The 21,107-nt window shown below is 39.0% G+C and overlaps 1 protein-coding gene across 1 annotated transcript; it reads right to left on the reverse strand.

The window, feature by feature from the left end:
• Window positions 1-355: 355 nt before the first annotated feature.
• Window positions 356-10,508, reverse strand: LOC117993833 (delta(3,5)-Delta(2,4)-dienoyl-CoA isomerase, mitochondrial). Its single transcript, XM_034981702.2, has 9 exons — window positions 10,338-10,508; window positions 9,294-9,441; window positions 8,625-8,713; window positions 7,624-7,727; window positions 6,542-6,645; window positions 3,986-4,073; window positions 3,209-3,321; window positions 2,076-2,202; window positions 356-827 (listed from the first exon to the last, which is right to left on the reverse strand). Exons 1-9 carry the CDS (start codon window positions 10,390-10,392, stop codon window positions 732-734), a joined length of 924 nt encoding a protein of 307 aa, XP_034837593.1. The 5' UTR covers window positions 10,393-10,508; the 3' UTR covers window positions 356-731.
• Between the last annotated feature and the right edge of the window lie 10,599 nt (window positions 10,509-21,107).

Consider the following 21,107-nt stretch of genomic DNA (forward strand, 5'->3'; position numbering starts at 1 on the left):
TGAAAGTTTCTCTGTGTATTGTTACCAACACTGGGAGGAACGATTGTTTGGATAATGGTGGCTGTGGGAGATAACAGGTAATAAAGGTGTAAAGAATCTTACGTCAAAGTATAGTCTAATTTTTTATATATTCTTCGGAATTAGAATTCTAGAAACTGTTATCTCCCAAAGCCACTATGACCCAAACAAACGTTCCTCCCTGTCTTGGGGACAATACGCACATAAACTTTCAGCTTTTAGAAAATAACGAAGGTCTGGCACGCGCTGGCTCTTAGTCCATTAAAAGACAGCCATAAAATTAATATAATATGTTTTTAAGAATTGTAGGTAACGTGGAAAAATTAATAATACAGTATAAAAATTGACATTTCTCATTTTAATTTTATTTTATTTGTCACAGAACCGCCCACAGAATTACACACTTAAATCTAAATATATAAAAGGAAAAGGTGACTGACTGACTGACTGAAATTTGGCATGCGGCTAGCCATTATGATGTAGGCATCTGCTAACTTTCTTAGCAGAATTTTTTTCAAAATTTAACCCTTAAGGGAGTGAAATAGGGGTTTGAAATTCGTGTAGTCCACGCGGAAGTCGCGAGCATAAGCTAGTCACACTATATGAGGGCTTTATCCGAAGAAATTAGCATGTTTACACGTTTTAATGTGAAAATAGTAGCTCAGAATACTCTTTATTTAACAAATAAATACTAAAGCTAGTTACGAAATAGTTTACAAGTTGTCGAATTGAGTTTCAGTTTTGGTGGCGGTCGCCATGGCCGCCTTCTTCAGATCCTCACTTTGCAGCATGGCCTGGTTTATGAGTTTCTGAAATTCAGGAAAAAAACAGCTTCAATTTTATATTTTTTACGGTTCCGTACTTCTTTTTTGGGGTTCTGTACCTAAAAAGGAAAAAAAATCCTTATAAGATCACTTTGTTGTCTGTCTGTCGTGTGAGTCAAGAAAAGGGAATCAAAACCTATATGGTGCTTTCCGTTGACCTAGAATTATAAAATTTGGCAGTTGATAATGTCTTATAGCACAAGAAAAGGGGGAAATCCGAAAATCCTAAATTTGACATGACAGACAAACAGACAACAAATCCCATAAGGTTCCCTTATTTCCCTGGAGATATGGATCCTTAAAAACATGTTTTTAAAACAAGGCCAACCTTGGTTGTCATAGTATAAACATAGATGGCGCTATACTTCAAGACAACTATTATAGCAATTTTCTGAAGACCCGGAAAAAAGGAAAATAAAGTCACATTTTCCTCGAAAAAAGAAACCGGTCCAGTGTGGAGGACTACAAGAAATCTCAAACCAGTGTAATACAAATTTATCGTTTCCACAGTTGTTGGGTCCCACACTGCAAGCTAATAATGTATATTGCAACAAGACTGACATTAGCGCCAAGGTGTGGATGATCGCAAACGAAAAACCGACACAGAACAGCCAATACCCAACGTTGGCGCGAGTGTTGGGGCCAATGCTAATTTCATCCACACGTTGGGCGAACAGTGGCACTGATTCTGGGCACAACCTAATTTTAGAGTATTCGCATCCTCTTTTTACTAATGTAATATGAAAAAGACAGACGCACAGTCGCTAGCCTACTGTTTAAATTTGTAGCGTGCACTAAAATTTAGAGTCTTTAAATGTAAAGTTCATGTTCTGTCCCTTTTTAGCATTGTTAAAAAGAAAAGGATGCAGATACTCTAAATTTAGTTTAGAGAAAGACAGTGTCAATGTTGGGGCCACCACGTTAACGTTGAAGCAATCCAGCTGCTTGACGAAACGGAGACAGTGAGAAGACTAAAAAGGACCAAACCTTTTGAGTTAGTGTATAGTGATAAGTGAATCTAATCTAATCAAGAAAGACTAAGATGCGTCAGTGGACAATTTCTTAGTATATAAGATAATTTATAAGTTTAGGTTAAAATAAAATTACTTATTAGTCATAATATATTAGGCTAGATCGTAATATAATTGAGTAGCTTATTGGCACTCAACATTAAGGAAAAAAAAAATGTTGGGGCCAGCGTTGGGGCCAAGGTGTGGAGCCGGCGTTACTTACAATGTGTTCCAATCCATCTCTGGTAGGTCTACTCTGGGAGTAGACGAGAGACTGTTTCGTCACCTGCACCGCTACGGGACTCTTCAGGGCTATACTTTGGGCTATTGCCAGTACTTCCTTTAGCGCGCTGAAATACAAACACAGGGTGTCATGGGGATGATGCTTTTGTCAAAAATAAATTATTTCTTAGAAATCTATCCATACTTATATTATAAACTAGATGATGCCCGCGACTTCGTCTGCGTAGATTTAGGCTTTTAGAGCCTCAATAGCTCAACGGGTAAAAGAATGGACTGAAAACCGAAAGGTCAAGGTTCAATCCCCGCCCGTTGCACTATTGTTGTACCTACTCCTAGCACAAGCTTGACACTTAGTTGGAGAGGAAAGGGGAATATTTGTCATTTAACTAATATTGTTTTTTTTAAAAACCCCGTGGGAAATATTTGATTTTCCAGGATAAAAAGTAGCCCATATCCCTCCCCCGGGATTAAAGCTATCGCTGTACCAAATTTCGTCAAAATCGGTTTAACGGATGGGCCGTGAAAGGCTAACAGACAGACACACTTTGGCCTTTATAATATTGGTATGGATGCGAAAGTGTGTCTGTCTGTCTGACTGTCTCCTAGCTTTTCACGGCCGGCCCAACAGTTCAACCGATTTTGATGAAATTTGGTACAGGGAAGTACATAAGAATAAGAAGGGCCTTACTTATATGTAATATGGGCCTTTGAAAGTAATTTCGAAAACTGCAAAGTGTCGCTACTAGATGGCATTAACAGTCGCTTCAGTACTGAGTGAACATACATATCACTAATTTAGTCACTGGCATCAAGTGTACCGTAGCTTAGTGATCGGAGCGTCGGGCGCGATCCCAGGAGACGCGGGTTCGATTCCTGCCGGTTCGCAATTTTTGATAACTTCGCTCGCGTGGAATTAGGTGTTTTAAATTCCCGCGGAAACTCTTTGATTTTCCGGGATAAAAAGTAGCCTTTGTCACTCTTCAGGTCTTTATCTATACCCATGCAAAAAATCACGTCAATCCGTTGCACCGTTGCGACGTGATTGAAGGACAAACCAACAAACAAACACACTTTCGCATTTATAATAAGGGTACTGATTATTAAGTAACTCACTTATCTTTATCAGTAAACACTTTAGTAACGAGTCCCAACTCGGAGGCCTCTTTGGCTAGAACTTTTCTTCCCGTGTAGCACCACTCCCTCACTGTTGAGCTGTTGCCTATTACCTGAAACAAAGTTTTGATGTCAGTTCCTTGTGACTCTTCTCACTATAAACTGCTTTCCGAAGCTGTGGTAGTCTTGACTAGTCATATTGAGTATCATTAGTTGGTCTAATTGAATTTTTTTTTTTAAATAGAGATAGCGAGCAAACGAGCAGGGTTATTCAAGGGGGCGGACCAACAAATTCCTAAAAGGCCGGCAATGCATCGGCGGTTCCTCTGGTGCTGCAAATATTCATGGGCGGCGGTAACCACTTAACATCAGGTGACCCGCCTCATCGTTTGCTCGCTATCTCTATTTTAAAAAAATATACTTTTTGATGGTCAGTGGTTGAATTTGTAAGATGATATGATATAGTGGTGATAATTTTTACACAAACTTAAAACTAAAGCTATTACGGTTCATGAGATACAGCCCGCTGAAAGACCGACAGACGGACTGACGGACGGACAGCGGAGGCTTAGTAAAGCTTGGCAACCTTCTGGTATGGAAGCCTGAAGTCTACAGTGGCGTGCACAGTGTTTGAAGCCAGGGTAGACATTAGTTAGGTAGGAACCTGTTTACTGGCAGGTCATAATGAAAAATATGCATTGAGCTATTACAACTGGGGTAAGCAGTGCATTTATGCCTCTATGACCTGCACGCCACTGCCTGAAGAGTGTCTGATACCTTGGGTAGCCGTTGCAGAGTGCCCACATCAGCCGCTAGACCCAAGTCTACTTCCTTCACTTGAAACCACGCCTCTTCTGTGCAGTACCTGCAATATACACACAAACACTTGACAAATCTAAATATATAAAAGGAAAAGGTGACTGACTGACTGACTGATCTATCAACGCACAGCATAAACTACTGGACGGATCGGGCTGAAATTTAGCATGCAGATAGCTATTATGACGTAGGCATCCGCTAAGAAAGGATTTTGGAAAATTCAACTCCTAAGGGGGTTAAATAGGGGTTTGAAATTTTGTAGTCCACGCGGACGAAGTCGCGAGCATAAGCTAGTCTAAATATATAAAAGGAAAAGGTGACTGACTGCCTGATCTATCAACGCACAGCATAAACTACTGGACGGATCGGGCTGAAATTTAGCATGCAGATAGCTATTATGATGTAGGCATCCGCTTAGAAAGGATTTTTCAAAATTCAACCCCTAAGGGGGTTAAATAGGGGTTTGAAATAAGTCCACGCGGACGAAGTCGCGAGCATAAGCTAGTAAATAATAAAATAGGATACTACAATGTAAAGGATTATTTAAATGACAAGAAATGAAATTTGGGAATGAGTTGCTTAAATCACGTCAATCCGTTGCACCGTTGCGACGTGATTGAAGGACAAACCCACAAACCAATAAACCAACAAACAAACACACTTTCGCATTTATAATAAGGGTACTGATGGCAAAATAATCCCGAAAATTGACATAGGCAACGTTTTTCCTAAAAAATCAAAGAGTTCCCACTGGCGGCGCGGGAGTCGAAGCCGTATCCTTTTTCGAATAGCTTCGCGACAATGCGACAGGGGGGCTTGTGGACTGTAGTTTGGTTATTTTGACTGCGTAAGGGACTTGGGAATCAGAAAAGGAAATCGGCGTACATTGACATTACAGCTGCGGCATTCTCACATATCCTTGCTGGCCTTTAATCTTCCAAGACACCTTTGGCGATTATTTCACGATGGACACAGTCTATTTATACTTATTTAGATTTGGGCACACGCGTATTTCACGGTAAATTTGGTCTATTATAGCGGTTTGGACAAAAATGCGGATTTTTCGATAATAATTAAACTCGCGGTGCACACTATGCATAGAGTAAAGTAATACACTGGAAATAGAGAGCCTTCTCATAAGATTTTAATGTCACCCAAATTCCTAATGCAAACCTAGCACCATCTATTAGTTGGTCAACTACAACTGTAACTGTATACATACCTATAGGTATCTACATACATATATACCTACTATACCTATATATAAATAGGTGGTACCTACTACGTGCATTATATAGGTAAACCAAAACCACAATAGACCTTTGACTTTACAGTGTTTTATTGAGTTTCAAAACAAGTATTAATTTAACAATAATACTTAATTAATTAGTGAATTGAAAACAATAAAACACTGAAAAGTCAAAGATCCATGTGATTTTGGTTTATCTATTTAATGCACACAGTGTAACAGGACCACCTTTTTATTGGCACCTTAATTATTATAGGTTCATTGGAATAACAACACTGATTGTGATTTACTTTTTATTTTTATTATGTCTCACAGATCACTAAATGTTAATTTCACGAGAAGACGAAGAAGAAACCACTCGACTCGACGTACTAGTAACGGAATTTACCTTTCGCCAAAACAGAAAAAACAAAACACCATGCCGATTCAAAACACAAATGGCAGCCATTTGCAATCTCTGACCATAGAGTAAAGTAAATCAAGCAATAATTTAGTTCAGGTGACCAACTAATAGACGGCGCTAATAAAAACTACAATAGGTGATAATAAGCGACTTTCCGGCCCCTGACACTTTGTCAACTTGATGTCTCCGATCGCCATCTTCGATCTTCCATCTTGCGGGTCGCGGGCGATCTTCTTCCATATGCAATAATCATATATTTGAGACGCGTAGTGCCATCTCGCGGTAGATTGCAAAGTTGCCGATATAGGTAAAGGATTATAAAAAGGTAATAATAATAATAATAATAAATACACTTTATTTGCACAACCACAAGAAGGATTACATTAAAGAATAAAAAACACAGACAGAAGGAAGATACAAAAGGCGGCCTTATCGCTAATTAGCGATCTCTACCAGGCAACCTTAAAGATTGGAAAGTAAAAGGAAAATTAGACTGCAGGTGGTGTGTAATATACTAATAAACATACATTCAAATAACTGATACATACTAATACATAAACCACTAATACATGTATTAAATAATATGTATAATACCAATATACTAATAAAATAGACTAATATATACTCTATAAACGTACTTAAGGAGAAATAAATAAGATTGTCGTCTTCAATTTGTAAGATAATGATTCTTCACTGCAGTTTTAAAGGTGAATAGGAAAGGATTTTTGAAAAGAGCAGTTTTAATAAGAATTTCTTAAATTAAGCTATTATGGCGCAACCACCCACGGAATTTTGGATAATCTAAATCCACGCGGATTATCATCTAGATTCTAGTCTATTATAACATGAAGTGTCACCATACCTCATATCAGCTGCAGTGATAAGGTCGACTCCCGCCCCGACGCACGCGTTGTGCACAACCGCCAGCACCGGCTTCACGCAGTGCTCCAGGCTCGTGATACCATCCTGGAAATACATCCACATTCGTCACAATACGTATAAGTCCCGCAAATTGCTATTGCGCTGGAACCATGTCTCATTAACATCGAAATGACGTCATTTTGACGTCAGCCGAAATAAAAATATACCATCAGCTCGAAACTTTACGCGCATTAGCAAGGACTTTTATGATGACTAGTAGTCAAATCAGCGACTTTTTATCAAACGTCAAAACGCTTGTTTAGTATGAAATACATAGATGTGACGTCATACACATTTGAGGTACTTTTTAGGGTTCCGTACCTCAAAAGGAAAAACAGAACCCTTATAGGATCACTTTGTTGTCTGTCTGTCTGTCTGTCAAGAAACTTACAAGGTACTTCCCGTTGACCTAGAATCATGAAATTTGGCAGGTAGGTAGATTATATAACTGACATTTGGAGAAAAATCTGAAAACCGTGAATTTAGGGTTAGATCACACAAAAAAAATTAAATTGTGGTCATGAATTAATAATTAGTATTTTCAACTTTCGAAGTGAGTAACTATATCAAGTGGGGTATCATATGAAAGTTTTTCACGTGTACATTCTAAAACAGATTTTTATTTATTTTTATGCATCATAGTTTTTGAATTATCGTGCAAAATGTCGAAAAATACGACTGTAGTACGGAACCCTCATTGCGCGAGCCTGACTCGCACTTGGCCGGTTTTTTTAGTCAAATCGATAATTTAATCGGTGAAATGGTTGGCAAACTCAATACAAGCCTCAATAGCTCAACGGTTGAGGAATGGACTGAAATCCGAAAGGTCGGGTTCAAACCCCACCCGTTGCACTATTGTCATACCTACTCCTAGCACTATTTTTACGCTTAGTTTAGTTGGAGGGTAAAGGGAAAGAGAATATTCTTTAAAAAAAACTTACAACTAACAGGGGACGTGGATTTTACAAATTTTGGAGCACCCTCTATATAATAGTTTAAAATTGCAGGGACTGTATGACATACCTGACAGTAACCAATGAGGGTGTTCAAGATTCGAGCTTTGCGCGCGATGTCGTCAAAATCCTCCGCTTTGCTTGTCTCCTCTAGCAGACTGTTGAAATCAATGCCTTAAACAAATATCTGCATTTTATATAGTACTAGCTTATGCCCGCGACTTCGTCCGCGTAAACTACACAAATTTTTAACCCCTATTTTACACCCTTAGGCTATGAGACTTTAACATAAATGAACTTAGTAAAATATGTCATACTGCTGATTGCAAAAATATTAACTACAAAACTTCTTTATAAACACTTCAAAACTGACAGACTTTCATACAAACTTAAACCTCTATATTACCCCTTTAGGGGTTGACTTTTGAAAAATCCTTTCTTAGCGGATGCCTACGTCATAATAGCTATCTGCATGCCGAATTTCAGCGCGATCTGTCCAGTAGTTTGAGCTGTGCGTTGATAGATCAGTCAGTCAGTCAGTCACCTTTTCCTTTTATATACTGATGCTCGCGGCTTCGCCCGTGTGGATTTAGGTTTTCAAAAATCCCGTGGTAACTCTTTGAATTTCCGGGTAAAAAGTACCTCTGTACCGAATTGAATTTCATATAAATCAGTTAACGGATGGACCTTTAAGAACTCCGTGGGAACTCTTTGATTTTTCCAGGATAAAAGTAGCCTATAAGCTAACACTGCACCAAATTTTATCAAAATCGGTTAAACTGTTGGACCATGAAAAGCAAGCAGACATACAGACACACTTTCGCATTTATAATATTAGTATGGATGTACAGTAAGCGACAGGTCGAGATGGCAACCGGGATATGGGGTGGGGGGACGCCCCGCACACCTGCACGTCACTCGAGCTATCCCGCACCGGGTTAGTGAGCCTGCGATGGGTTAATCATGATGATGATGAAATTAAGAGTATATATTTATTTTAGTTCTAATCTAAATTACTTCAACCCATCGCCGGCTTACTACAGAGCACAGGTCTCCTCGCAGACTACTTACCTGCAGTGAAATGCTTCCCTTGTCCAGACAAAACTATCACTCTACATTCAGGATTATCATTTAGGGATGAAAAACATGCTCCTAGTTCTCTGCAATAGAAAACATATCCCTATTTTATTTATTCAGATACAAGTTAGCCCTTGACTGCAATCTCACATGGTGGTAAGTGATGATGCAGTAGAACAAATAAATCATTTCATTTCAAAGATCTAAAGCAGGCTAACCGGGAAAGGGGTATGGCAGGTTTTTATTAAACCCACACCCCTTTGGTTTCTACACGGCCGAAGCCTCCCAACCGACCAGACTTTGGGATCCATCAAAGACTAACACACTAACAAACTAACATTAACTTTTAATCTATTTACCAAAATGACTAACAAATATATGAAGTTTGTAAAATATAAATAAGTAACCACATTCTAAATAATATCTGTCCCGGCTGTACTCACGTGTGTAGTCGACGTTAGCCCAACTAGACAACGGACTCCCTTGAAAAAGGACCCCGTATGGGTTCAAAACTAGTCGGGCTAACGTCGACTACACACGTGAGTAAAGCCGGGACAGATATTATTTAGAATGGAAATCACTCACGGTAGTTTAAATGCTAAAGTAACCACATGTAAAGATGGAAACAAAAAGCTTAATTACTATTATTATATATGTACTTACTTCCACATAGCTTTATTAAAAGTATTCAACTGTTTAGGTCGATTCAACTCAACATGGAAGACATTTTTGATTGGCACAGTGACACCTAATGTTTCAAACTTCGGGACATCTGCTGTTGAAGAGTATAGCCTTGTTAGAAGGCTTCTTACTGAAAAAAATAGAATAGAATATATTTTTATTCAAGTAAACTTTTACAAGTAAACTAGATAATTTACCACTGGTTCGGAATGCCGTTTCTACAGAGAAGAACCAGCAACAAACTCGGCGCTAATTATATTGTATAGCGGTATAAATGGTAAAATTATGTAAGTAAGGTTGTAAAGTTGTGATAGCTAAGTGATCTCTAACACTTTTAAGAAATTACTAGCTGAACCGCAACCGGCTTCGCTCGGGTGGAGTTTAGAAAATTGAGGGGGAGGTTGAATTAAATTTTTCTTTCCATAAGAACCATGCTCGTACTTCAAGGAATATTATTTAAAAAAAAATTTGCAAAATCGGTTCAGCGGTTCTCGAGATTGGCGATGAGCAACACATTTGGTGATTCATTTTTATATTATAGATGTACTTTTTAAGCAAATAAGAATCACAATATGGTTTAAGAATGAAGGAAAACATTGTGAGGAAACCTGTATGCCAGAGAATTCTTCATAATTTTCTCAAAAGTGTGTGAAGTCTGTCAATCTGCACTTGACTAGCATGGTGGTAGACTGTGGCCAACCATTCTCATTCTGAGAGTAACAGCCAATGCTCAGTAAGCCGGCGATGGGTTGATAATGATGATGAAGATATAGAATACTAATTTAAAAGCACTGAATTGCGCTACTGATAAATTATGAGTATAAAAACGTTTTAGAGTAGATATAGAAAAGTTATGAATTTCGGTGTTTATTTACATTAAACCCATGATATTCCTCGTGCATTTATAAGATACGATTCTAAATTATGAGTACGCAACTCAAAAATATCATAGAAATACTCTTTTCCATAAAATTATGGTATTTTCTATTTTCTATAATCATATTTCGGCAGTGTATTGAAGCTTACCGGGTGTTAATTTCGAAGATCTAACCAAAGCAACTGACTTTTTAATTAGTGCCATTGCAGATATTTTAACAAAGAAACAAAGTTAAGTAAAACAATTGAATAAACTGTAAAGTCCAAAGTCCCAAATTCATCTTATCAATAAATCAAAATTCAAAACAATGCGCTGTCAAAAGTGTAACTTTGAAGTTTGACCCACAGAGTACATTATATATACTGGTATAGAGTCGTCAGCTAATCTTTCGTAGTGGCGCCATCTGTTTCTAATTGCAGTAACTATTGTATGTAATTTATTTTTAATTTTTTTCCGGCCTTGGATACTAGTTTTTTAAGGTCAACTATACGTATAACAGGTATAACACATGTGCAGGTTTGATTCATATATTATTTTTATAGGTAGTGACTTCAAAGAAAATACGAATCAAAAATTATAATCCCGCTTAGGTACACGTCGCAATATGGCAGAAATTCAGTCTTATTCTTAGTTCGGCCGCATTATTTATTATTTTATACATTGAAAGAAGTACTTTCAGTACTAAAAGTTGAGGTAATAAAACAAAACCCGTAATTTATTATTTAAAACTAAATTTTTCTTTTTTTCTTTACACATAATTTTTGTACTGCATTCTCTATAGGTATTAGGTTATGTTGAATTTAGCATGAATTTATAAGTGAATATCCCAGCAGTACACTTGAATGGATGGATCACGGATGCAGTAACACTGCGTAAACAAAAATGTGGCACAAACATGGATGTCAAGGTTACTATACAAGGTTGCTATAGTACCCTTATTATAAATGCGAAAGTGTGTTTGTTTGTTGGTTTGTCCTCCAATCAAGTCGCAACGTGCAACGGATTGACGTGATTTTTTGCATGGGTATACTATAGACTATACATATAGTCTATGGGTATATGTATAGATATAGACCTAGAGAGTGAAATAGGCTACTTTTTATCCCGGAAAATCAAAGAATTCCCTCAGTGTTTTTAAAAACCTAATTCCACGCGGATGAAGTCGCGGGCTTCAGCTAGTAGCATAGGAGTAATAGTGTCCTGTGGCTAGTAGCACCTAGTAGTAAATAAAACTTTTTGAGTCGTAGAGATCTTCTTCTTCTTCTTAATTTGCTTTATGGGAAGTCGTAGAGATACCAGACTACAGTGCGACAAGGCTCTCTTGCCACTTGATTGACATTGACAGGGGGGCGCTATTGGAGAACAAAGGCTTAGAATATTCAAACAAGAACAAAGGGGACACTTGACGGCACCGTTAGTTCCGATTTCGCCACGCGCCAAGAGAGCCTTGTCGCACCGTAATTTATTTTTTGATAAAACGCCATCTAGTTCTAATTGCACAAACTAAAATTATGGAGACTTTTTATATTAAACAACATTAGTTCTATCTGTTAAGACCCTGGTTTGACCAAAGAAGTTGGAACATAGTTGGAATTGGAAGTAGGTAGGTACTACGTTTGACGGCTTGACTTGACATGGTTTCAGTTCAGAAACAAATAACCATGTTTTTAATTTTCTTCTCTGCCATGTGTCTGCCATCGTTCAGTGAATTCGGGTAACTTTAGAAATGCATTAATGTTGAATTACTAAACTTAAACTATTTATTAAACATATTATATTTACAGTGCGACAAGGCTATCTTGGCGCGTGGCGAAAATCGGAACTAACGTTGCCGTGCCCCCCCCTTTGTTTGAATCTCAGACTAAGAATAAGGTTTGAATATGGAATATTCTAAGCCTTTGTTCACCCAGCCCTGCGCCCCCCTGTCAATGTCATTCAAGTGCCAAGAGAGCCTTGTCGCACTATACCTTCAAATCAAGAGTGAATAGGTGAATAGGCATCTATCATATCTAGGCAAGCACGCTCTATCTTAGACTGCCTTATCTCTTGCCAGCAGGGCTGATCGCAGCCAAACGCTGGTCCATACATTAAAAAAAAGACCTGTGACACACGGACAGATGGACAGATATACAGCAGAGTGACACTAATAGGGCTCCGTTTTACCCCTTAGGTACGGAGCCCTGAAAATGAAATGTATAATTTGTATTTTAGACACGTTTCATACGGGACGTATCACGTACCTACGCGTTGTACCAAAAAGCGTCAATGCGTGATGATCATGACTCATTGAGTCAGTTTGCCGTGTCACCATTATGTGATTGACTCATTACCACCATAAAGATGACTGGATTTTTTTAATAATCCACTGAGCTGTGCTGTACAAATATTAATCTGATTCAGTTATTGATTGTTTGTTTTTTGATAAAAAAATCTTAAGATTGAAATTCTTAGAAACTCATAGATAGACATAACGATTAACGACATTGAGGTGTGTACAACACAATTACTTATCATCATCATCAACCGATAGACGTCCACTGCTGGGCATAGGTCTCTTGTAGGGACTTCCACACGCCACAGTCTTGCGCCGCCGCGCCGCTGGTCCAGCGGCTCCCTGCGATTCGTCTGATGTCGTCCGTCCATCTAGTTAGGGGGGTCTTCCAACGCTGCATCTTCCGGTGCGAGGTCGCCATTTCAGCACCTTGGGATCCCAACGTCTATCGGTTGTACGAACTATGTGCCCTGCCCATTGCCACTTCAGCTTCGGAACCCATTGAGTATGTCGGTTACTCTAGTTCTCCTCTAAATTAAACCTGACTATTCATAAGCACTTTTAAAAAGTTTACATGAATAAAAAAACATTCTATTCTATTCTATTCTATTCTACGGATCTCCTCATGTCCTCATTGATCACGTAGAGAAACTCCGCACATAGCTCTCTCCATCGCCCGCTGAGTGACTCTGAGCTTTCTTATGAGGCCCATAGTTAGCGACCATGTCTCGGATCCATATGTCATCACTGGCAACACGCACCTACTGTTCGAAGACTTTGGTCTTCAAGCACTGAGGAATTTTGGACAAGAAGACATCTCGAAGCTTCCTGAATGCTGCCCAACCCAGTTGGATTCGTCGGCTGACCTCTTTCTCGAAATCGGACCTACCCAACTGGATTGTGTGTCCTAGGTATATATACTCGTCTACAATTTCGAGTGAGCTCTCAACGATTACTGGGTGGGGCCGGACATAAGCATTTTTTTGTTGACAAAGAAGATTTTCTTTATTGGACATGATTTCCGTCTTACTCATATTCATTTTTAGGCCCACCTGCTGAGAAGCTCTGCTAAGGTCTTTGAGCATTGTATTCAGGTCTTCCAGAATTTCTGCAAAAACGACTATGTGAGTGAGTAATGTCCTCGCCTGTGATGCCAAGTCCGTTCCAATCCAGAAGCTTAAAGATGTCTTCCAAAGCATTAAAATTTATAATAAATTAGATACAAACTTAAAAAAGCTACCGACGACACATTTTAAAAGGAAGCTCTTTCAATGGTTGTGCGATGAATCGTTCTACTCTGTATCAGATTACCTCAATTATATACCATGGAAGTCATAGTGATAATTTAAGATGTATAATTAATTAGTTGTAATTTTATAAAATAAGTTTGAATAATATACCCTACATCGTTTGTCATTGTACAAATTACCTTTAGGTGTAGATATATTATTATTAATATTTGCATGCTGAAGTATCAGTAAATATGCGGGGACTATTTAGATTATAAGTAATATATTAAGACCTTTGTAAACTACCCATATTTAGCAAATAAAAATTATTTCATTTCATTTCATTTCATTTCATTTCATTTCAAGCTGCGGTAAAGAGCTTCGGGGAGATTACGTCTCCCTGTAGAGTTGTGTACAACACAATTATTAGCTTGTCTAAATACATAGTTCACTCTGGTAAATTATGGTAACACTATTAGTATTTAGCGTAGGTACTGTACCTATTCAAATTGGTATTCAATGGGAAATCAATGATGTCATTACAGGAAGCAAATAGAATATAGTGTTGCCTATCTAGACTTCAAAGCGGTCTAGGTAGATTTTTTGGCAGTATCAACTCATTACCTAGTACCAATGACCTATCGTTATTTGGATGGCCGATATTTTATTTATAGAGCTGTATTATTATTTTTAGTGTGAATTTTATATATAACTAGCCTTATTCCCGCGACTTGGTCCGCGTGGACTAGGTAGGTACCTACACAAATTTCAAAATGAGCCTCGATAGCTCAACGGTTAAAGGAGCGGACTGAAAACCGAAAGGTCGCCGGTTCAAATCCTACCCGTTGCACTATTGTCGTACCTACTCCTAGCACAAGCTTTACGCTAATTGGAGGGGAAGGGGAATATTAGTCAGCAATTAACTTGGCTAATATTCTAAAAAAAAACCCCTATTTTACGACCGTAGGGGTTGAATTTTCAAAAATCGTTTCTTAGAGGATGTCTACGTCATAAAAGCTGCATGCCTAATAGCCCGATCCGTTCAGTAGTTTGAGCTGTGCGTTTATAGATCAGTCAGTCAGTCACCTTTTCCAAATTAATTTGCCTTTTTTAATTAAGGCGCACATTCTAGTGATGTGCTACTTTTCACAGTAGGTCGCGTGACCATAACATAGTCCTTGTCGACACATTTTTATGATTGATTTATCGCTATTGCCATTTCAATACAACAATACCCCATCTATTTGGTATGTAAAACGATACCTACTTGTAGCTACATTCTTTGGCTAATCGTGACCTCGAAAGTGTCTAGCCTAGAAAAACAATTCAAACTTTTTTCGATGTGGGCGAAAGAAAGAGCCAACACTACTTACAAGGCTGCTAGTACTAATGAAGACTTAATTTTTGGGTTCCGTACATCAAAAGTAAAAAAGAACCCTTAAAGGATAAGTTCGTTGTCTGTCTGTCAACAAAAACCTATAGGGTACTTCTCGTTCACTTAAAATCACGAAATCAGAAAAATCCAGAAACCGTAAATAAAGAAACTTTTTTTATTCAGATACAAGTTAGCCCTTGGGCCTTGACCTTGACTGCACTCTCACCTGGTGGTAAGTGATGCTGCAGTCTAAGATGGAAGCGGTTAGCGGACTAACCTGGAAGGGGTATGGCAGTTTTTATTAGGCCCATGCCCCTTTGGTTTCTACACGACGTCGTATCGGAACGCTAAATCGCTTGGCAGTTGGCGGCACGGCTTTGTCGGTAGGGTGGTAACTAGCCACGGCCGTAGCCTTCCACCAGAACAGACCAGAAATTTAGAAATTATAAAATTCCAAACCCATGCCAGGAATCGAACCTGGGATCTCCCACTAATAAGACCACAGCGCTTACCACTGCGCCAGGGAGGTCGCCAAATGTTACATTGTACGTGACTGGTAGGTTTTCCTTATGACTAAGTTACAAGTTTTTTTATTAACGTAGCTCGTAGGTACCTACCCCTATTATAAAGAAAATGTCCTTATTCTTAAGCGTTGCATTCAAACCGCATAACCACAGCACATGTTCTGAAAAAAAAACACCTTAGGCTAGACGCACATTGATTTAAATTGAAATCATAGTTAGTAATCCGAATATAAAAGGAAAAGGTGACTAATGACTGACTGATCTAGTAACGCACAGCTCAAACTACTGGACGCATATTATGGCTGAAATTTAAGCATGCAGATAGCTATTATGTCGTAGGCATCCGCTAAGAAAGGGTTTTTGAAAATTCAACCCCTAAAGGGGTGAAATAGGTGTTTGAAATGTGTGTAGTGTAGGACAAAGTCGCGAGCATAAGCTAGTTAGCAATATATCGTAAAATTTTACAAAATTATAGTTGTTTTTTAAATCACGTTTTTTTTGTGGTACCACAATATCAGTGATCGTACCATCACCTGTCTTCGTTTTTGCCAGCGTTCTGGTGACACCCTGTATGTTATGTTTAAGTCCCGCAAACTATATTTAAGTAAAAATATACCATCAGCTCGAAACTTCAGTCTAGTGCTGACGTCACCAAAATGGCTGCCACGCGAATTAGCAATTTGCGGGACATATAGTACCAAATATTGCCATAGATTCTATCGTTGTCTCTGCGACTTGACAAACGCGTTTATCTAGATTCTAGCACCTTGTAGATGTTAGCCTTATGGAAGTTAGGTGGACAGGCGATAGTTGCTAATCTGCGCTTAGCCTAAGCCTGTATTATAATATGACTAAGTACGAATGTACGTGTAAATTATTTTATTTTAAGAAATTATGACAGGTTATAAGTTGAGTACTAACTATTAACTAACCTCAATGATGCAATGCTCGAAAATAGGTTATGCAGTTGACGTGCATTTACCTATTCATTATTTTTAATAACAAAATTGAAAACGTAAAAATAAAAATAAAAACCTCAAAAGAGTACACATTAGCCATCGCGCTCGGCTAACCAAATCGCTGAATATGCGCACCTACAGTTCACGTATAATAGCTTCCCTCATTAATAAAAAGCCGCGCATATACTTAGGTATTTAATTCTGGAGGCCTTTTTTGTTGATGAGGGGAAATCTTCTTAAGATACCGAATTCATTATTGAGATAAGTCTCTCATATGGATAAGTGCTACCGTGTCCACTTTTACTCTCTTTTTCTCTTTATTGTAAATGTTTTTGGTACAAATTTTACATTTTTTTATTTAAAAAAAAAAAAAAAAAAAAAAAAAAAAATAACATTAGCGTGGAAGCAACTGCCTAAGCTTTCAGTTGGCCACTACTACATAGTGTAGTAAATTGTTGCATTGGTAATTAATATTGTAACTTTTTATGATACGAAAAAGTAACTGCTGAGTTTTTTGTCGGCTCTGTTCAGTAGATTACGTCTCGAAAAAGCCTATGCCACCTGTAAACGCATGCAGGTTGATGATTTGGTTTGCCAATTTATTGGGCCAGTGTGAACTGGAGGCTTTAGTGGAAAATCAAAGATGACATCAATATATTGGAACCTAGATGACTAATGTAAACATTTAAGGTCAATGCGTGATACATAGGGTAGGCAGTAGGCACCTAGTAGAGAAGTATATAGAGACCAATAAACAATTATGAAATACTGTATAGGTATCATTATTTTTTATTACCGCAACCATGTAAAAATTCGTGCTAATCCATACTAATATTATAAATGCGAAAGTGTATCTGTCTAGACAGACGGAATCCTACAAACAGTAATTTATTAACAGACTAGCCCTTTCCCGGGATGTAAGCTAATTCTGTACCAAATTTCATCAAAATCGGTTAAACTGTTGGGCCGTGAAAAGCTAGTAGACAGACAGACAGACAATGAAGTGGTCCTATAAGGGTTCCTGTTTTCCTTTCGAGGTACGGAACCCTCAAGAAAAGAAGGATTCATTCCGAGAAACTCTAAACAAGTTTTTTAGCGTTTAAACTATCGTGAATGATTTCATTATTATAATATCACTCACCCGGCTTTACTCACGTGTTTTGTCGACGTTAGCCCGACTAGCCCCGGATGGGTTCGAAACTAGTCGGGCTAACGTCGACTAAACACGTGAGTATAGCCGGGTGAGAGATATCTCTACATAGTATAAAATAAAGTCGCTTCCCGCTGTCTGTATGTAATGTATGTATGCACGCGTAGATCTTTTAAACTACGCAACGGATTTTAATGCGGTTTTTACCAATAGATAGAGTAATTCAAGAGGAAGGTTTATAGCTATAGTTTTATTCTCAAAAAATTAGAGATCCCTAGAGAAATTGAAATAATGTGAATTAGATCGGAAAAAAATCCTCTCATTTGAGATTTTTCGAGGCAATATGACACCTCAATGACACCACATTAGTATCTACATTGCACCCACGCGAAGCCGGGGCGGGTCGCTAGTTATATATAATCTAAACAAGTTATTTACTTGTAAATTGAACTTTATCTAGTGTTTGTGTGTTGCAACTTGCATACAAAGTACATAGTGTGCAATATGTATTGCTTATAAATAAACATTACTTAATAGTTAATACATAGGCGCCTACTCACAGGTTTTCATCATCATTGAAAATATTTTTATTTATGCCTATTAGATGAGTGGAGACTGCGTACAAGCAAGCGTAGTGTGGGACGCCCTCCAGCACGATGGACCGACGATATAAAGAGGCTGGCGGGAAGTGGCTGGGTGAGGAAGGCTGAGGACCGGGTGTGGTAGCGCTCTTTAGGGAAGCCTATGTCCAGCGGTGGACGTCCACAGGCTGATGATGATGATGATGATGATGCGTTAATTTGTGATTGTTATGAAAAACGCAGTAAGCACTTACTTAAAAGACAGTTTGATGCATCAATAACAGGCTGGCCTAAGGCTTTCCCAACTATGCGGGGCACCAGCCAGGCAGTGGGTGTGCAGCTCATAGAAGCATAAACGAACTGCTTACCCTCATTGTAATAAATCAATGCTTATTTTTCATTATAACCTGCTGTAGAATAAGTTCATACCTAAATGCATAACCTGGCTTGAACTCCTGTGCACGCCACTGCAGCCAGGTAACCTCCCCGTGTGCCTGAGTGTTGGGAGTCCCTTCCGGGGGAAGAGCAGCGCTTGGGCCGGTGTACCCTGGTAGCATGGTTAACAGTTTCTCTTCATGGGATATTGTTGGCCATGGCTAATTGACCTGGCAGGGAGGGGGTGTTGTCCGCGCGTCCCTCTGAGTGAGCAGAGGGCGCAGTAGACGCACCCATGGGGCATAGCCCCAGGAGCGGAGGGTGTGGCTGTGGTGGGTGGTTGGTGATGACTGTTTCATCACCCATCCAAACACTGGCTGCCCCACCGGTCTCTCGCCTGTCCAGTTTGGTGACGTGCGAGGGAGATAGTGAGGATGGGGAACGTGGAGAGGGAATGGCCCTCCCCGCGAGCCCTAGCCCTCGTAAGAATCTGTGGATGATGGACACGGGGCGGTCCGTCGCTTCCGGTGTGGTCCTTGGGTTGGTTGGCGTGCTGTGGTTCCGGCATGACTCTGACGGTGTTTGAGGACACGCAGTGCCCCAGTGGTGGGCCTGCTGTGGCGGACATCCGCTGGCGGAGTAACGAGGCGTTGTTGGTCCCTTGTGCTCCGTCGTTAGCGATGGGGTGGAACTTGGTGAGGTTTTTAGTCGGTAGGAGTCCGACAAAACCACTGCAGTGCTCCCCCGTGGCCGGTGGTATCCATGATGGATATCCTCACAAGAAAAAAAAAGGCTTTCCGAACTATTTCGGAAAGCCTATGTGTAATATTTTATAATAAAATTCCACAAGCAATTTTAGACTTGCCTTTACACAAGTTTAAAAAATGTGTTAAAAGTATGCTCCTAAAAAAAGCATATTATACAGTCGCAGACTATGTAAACGATAAAAAAGCTTGGATTTGACTCGCTCCAGCAATGCACTGGTATAATAACATTGTAAATTGAAAAATTAAAAAGAGCAACCGCCGAGTTTCTTGCTGGTTCTTCTCGGTAGGAACGGCATTCCGAACCAGTGGTAAATTAAAACTACCTGACTATACTATAACTATCATAAGCACTTTTAAAAAGTTTACACGAATAATAAAACATTCTATTCTATTCTATTCTATTCTATGTGTCCTGCCCATTGCCACTTCAGCTTCGCAACCCGTTGAGCTATGTCGGTTACTCTAGTTCTCCTACGGATCTCCTCATGTCTGATTTGATCCCGTCTAGAGAGACTCCAAGCAGAGTTCTCTTAATGCGTATTCCGTCCGTCCGTACCTTTAACTCTTTGATACCGCCCATAGTAACTTCTATATAGTAGTATGTATAGGAGAGCCATGATAGCCTAGTGGTTAGGACGTCCGCCTTTTGTTCAGGTAACTTAATACACTGAGTAATAATTAAAAAGTATCTAGATACAAATAAATAAATAAGTATTATTTGAAAGCGAGCCTCTATTTCCGTCTAGTTAGTCAGTCAGTTAACGGTAATGTTATCTAGCGTGACCTTACATCAATTAACTTTTGCACTGGGCCACTTAATTGCACTGCATGTTTCATATTATATGTTACTAAAGTAGGTCCTTATGTTATTTACTAGCTGACCCGCCCGACTTCGCTCGAAACCCCTTTGAATCAGTACCCTTAATAAATGCGAAAGTGTGTTTGTTTGTTGGTTTGTTGATTTGTCCTTCAATCACGTCGCAACGGTGTAACGGATTGACGTGATTTTTGCATGGGTATAGATAAAGACCTGGAGAGTGACATAGGCTGCTTTTTATCCCGGAAAATAAAATAGTTCCCACTGGATTTTTAAAAACCTAATTCCACGCGGACGAGGTCGCGGGCTTCAGCTAGTAGTACATACTTGATCATCATCATCATCATCATCATCATCATCATCATCATCATCAGCCTGTGGACGTCCACTGTTGGACATACTTGATACTACAGTATATTGTACATAGCATAGTTATATAGTACATTTCTCAGAAAAGTTAACAGTTTTCATACTTTCTTTCATCTTTCTTCCATGTTTGCTCAGAAAATGATGTAATCCACATCAAAAGGCGACATAACACTATGATAAGCGAAACATCGACACAATCAAAATTGCTGTAATGTTTGCTCTGAAATAACGTCATCCATTTTTAAAGAACCCATTCAATTTGCAACTTTGATACTATTGAAATAGGGTTGATATTTCAGTTGGCAAGGTCTGAAGCTTTAAAGCTCTAGTTACGTTGTTCGCTTGTGTGCGTTCAGCAAATTTGTTGTATGGGATAAAGTTTCGGGGAAGGGATGGATAGTGTGTTTATCGATGTCCTTGTCGATTGTCGATAGTCATCATAATAGGCTACTTGACACTTTTTTTAAGTTGGTCTTAAATGGTTAATATTTGTCCTATTAT

Source organism: Maniola hyperantus, chromosome 25, assembly GCF_902806685.2.
Source record: "Maniola hyperantus chromosome 25, iAphHyp1.2, whole genome shotgun sequence".
Classification (NCBI taxonomy): domain Eukaryota; kingdom Metazoa; phylum Arthropoda; class Insecta; order Lepidoptera; family Nymphalidae; genus Maniola; species Maniola hyperantus.

Coding starts and splice junctions, on each gene's coding strand:
- LOC117993833 (XM_034981702.2), bottom strand. CDS start 10,392: ATGGCACTAATTAAAAAGTCAGTTGCTTTGGTTAGATCTTCGAAATTA. Junction 9,442..10,337: donor ATCTTCGAAATTAACACCCG/GTAAGCTTCAAT, acceptor TATTTTTTTCAG/TAAGAAGCCTTCTAACAAGG. Junction 3,322..3,985: donor CTCTGCAACGGCTACCCAAG/GTATCAGACACT, acceptor ACTTTGTTTCAG/GTAATAGGCAACAGCTCAAC.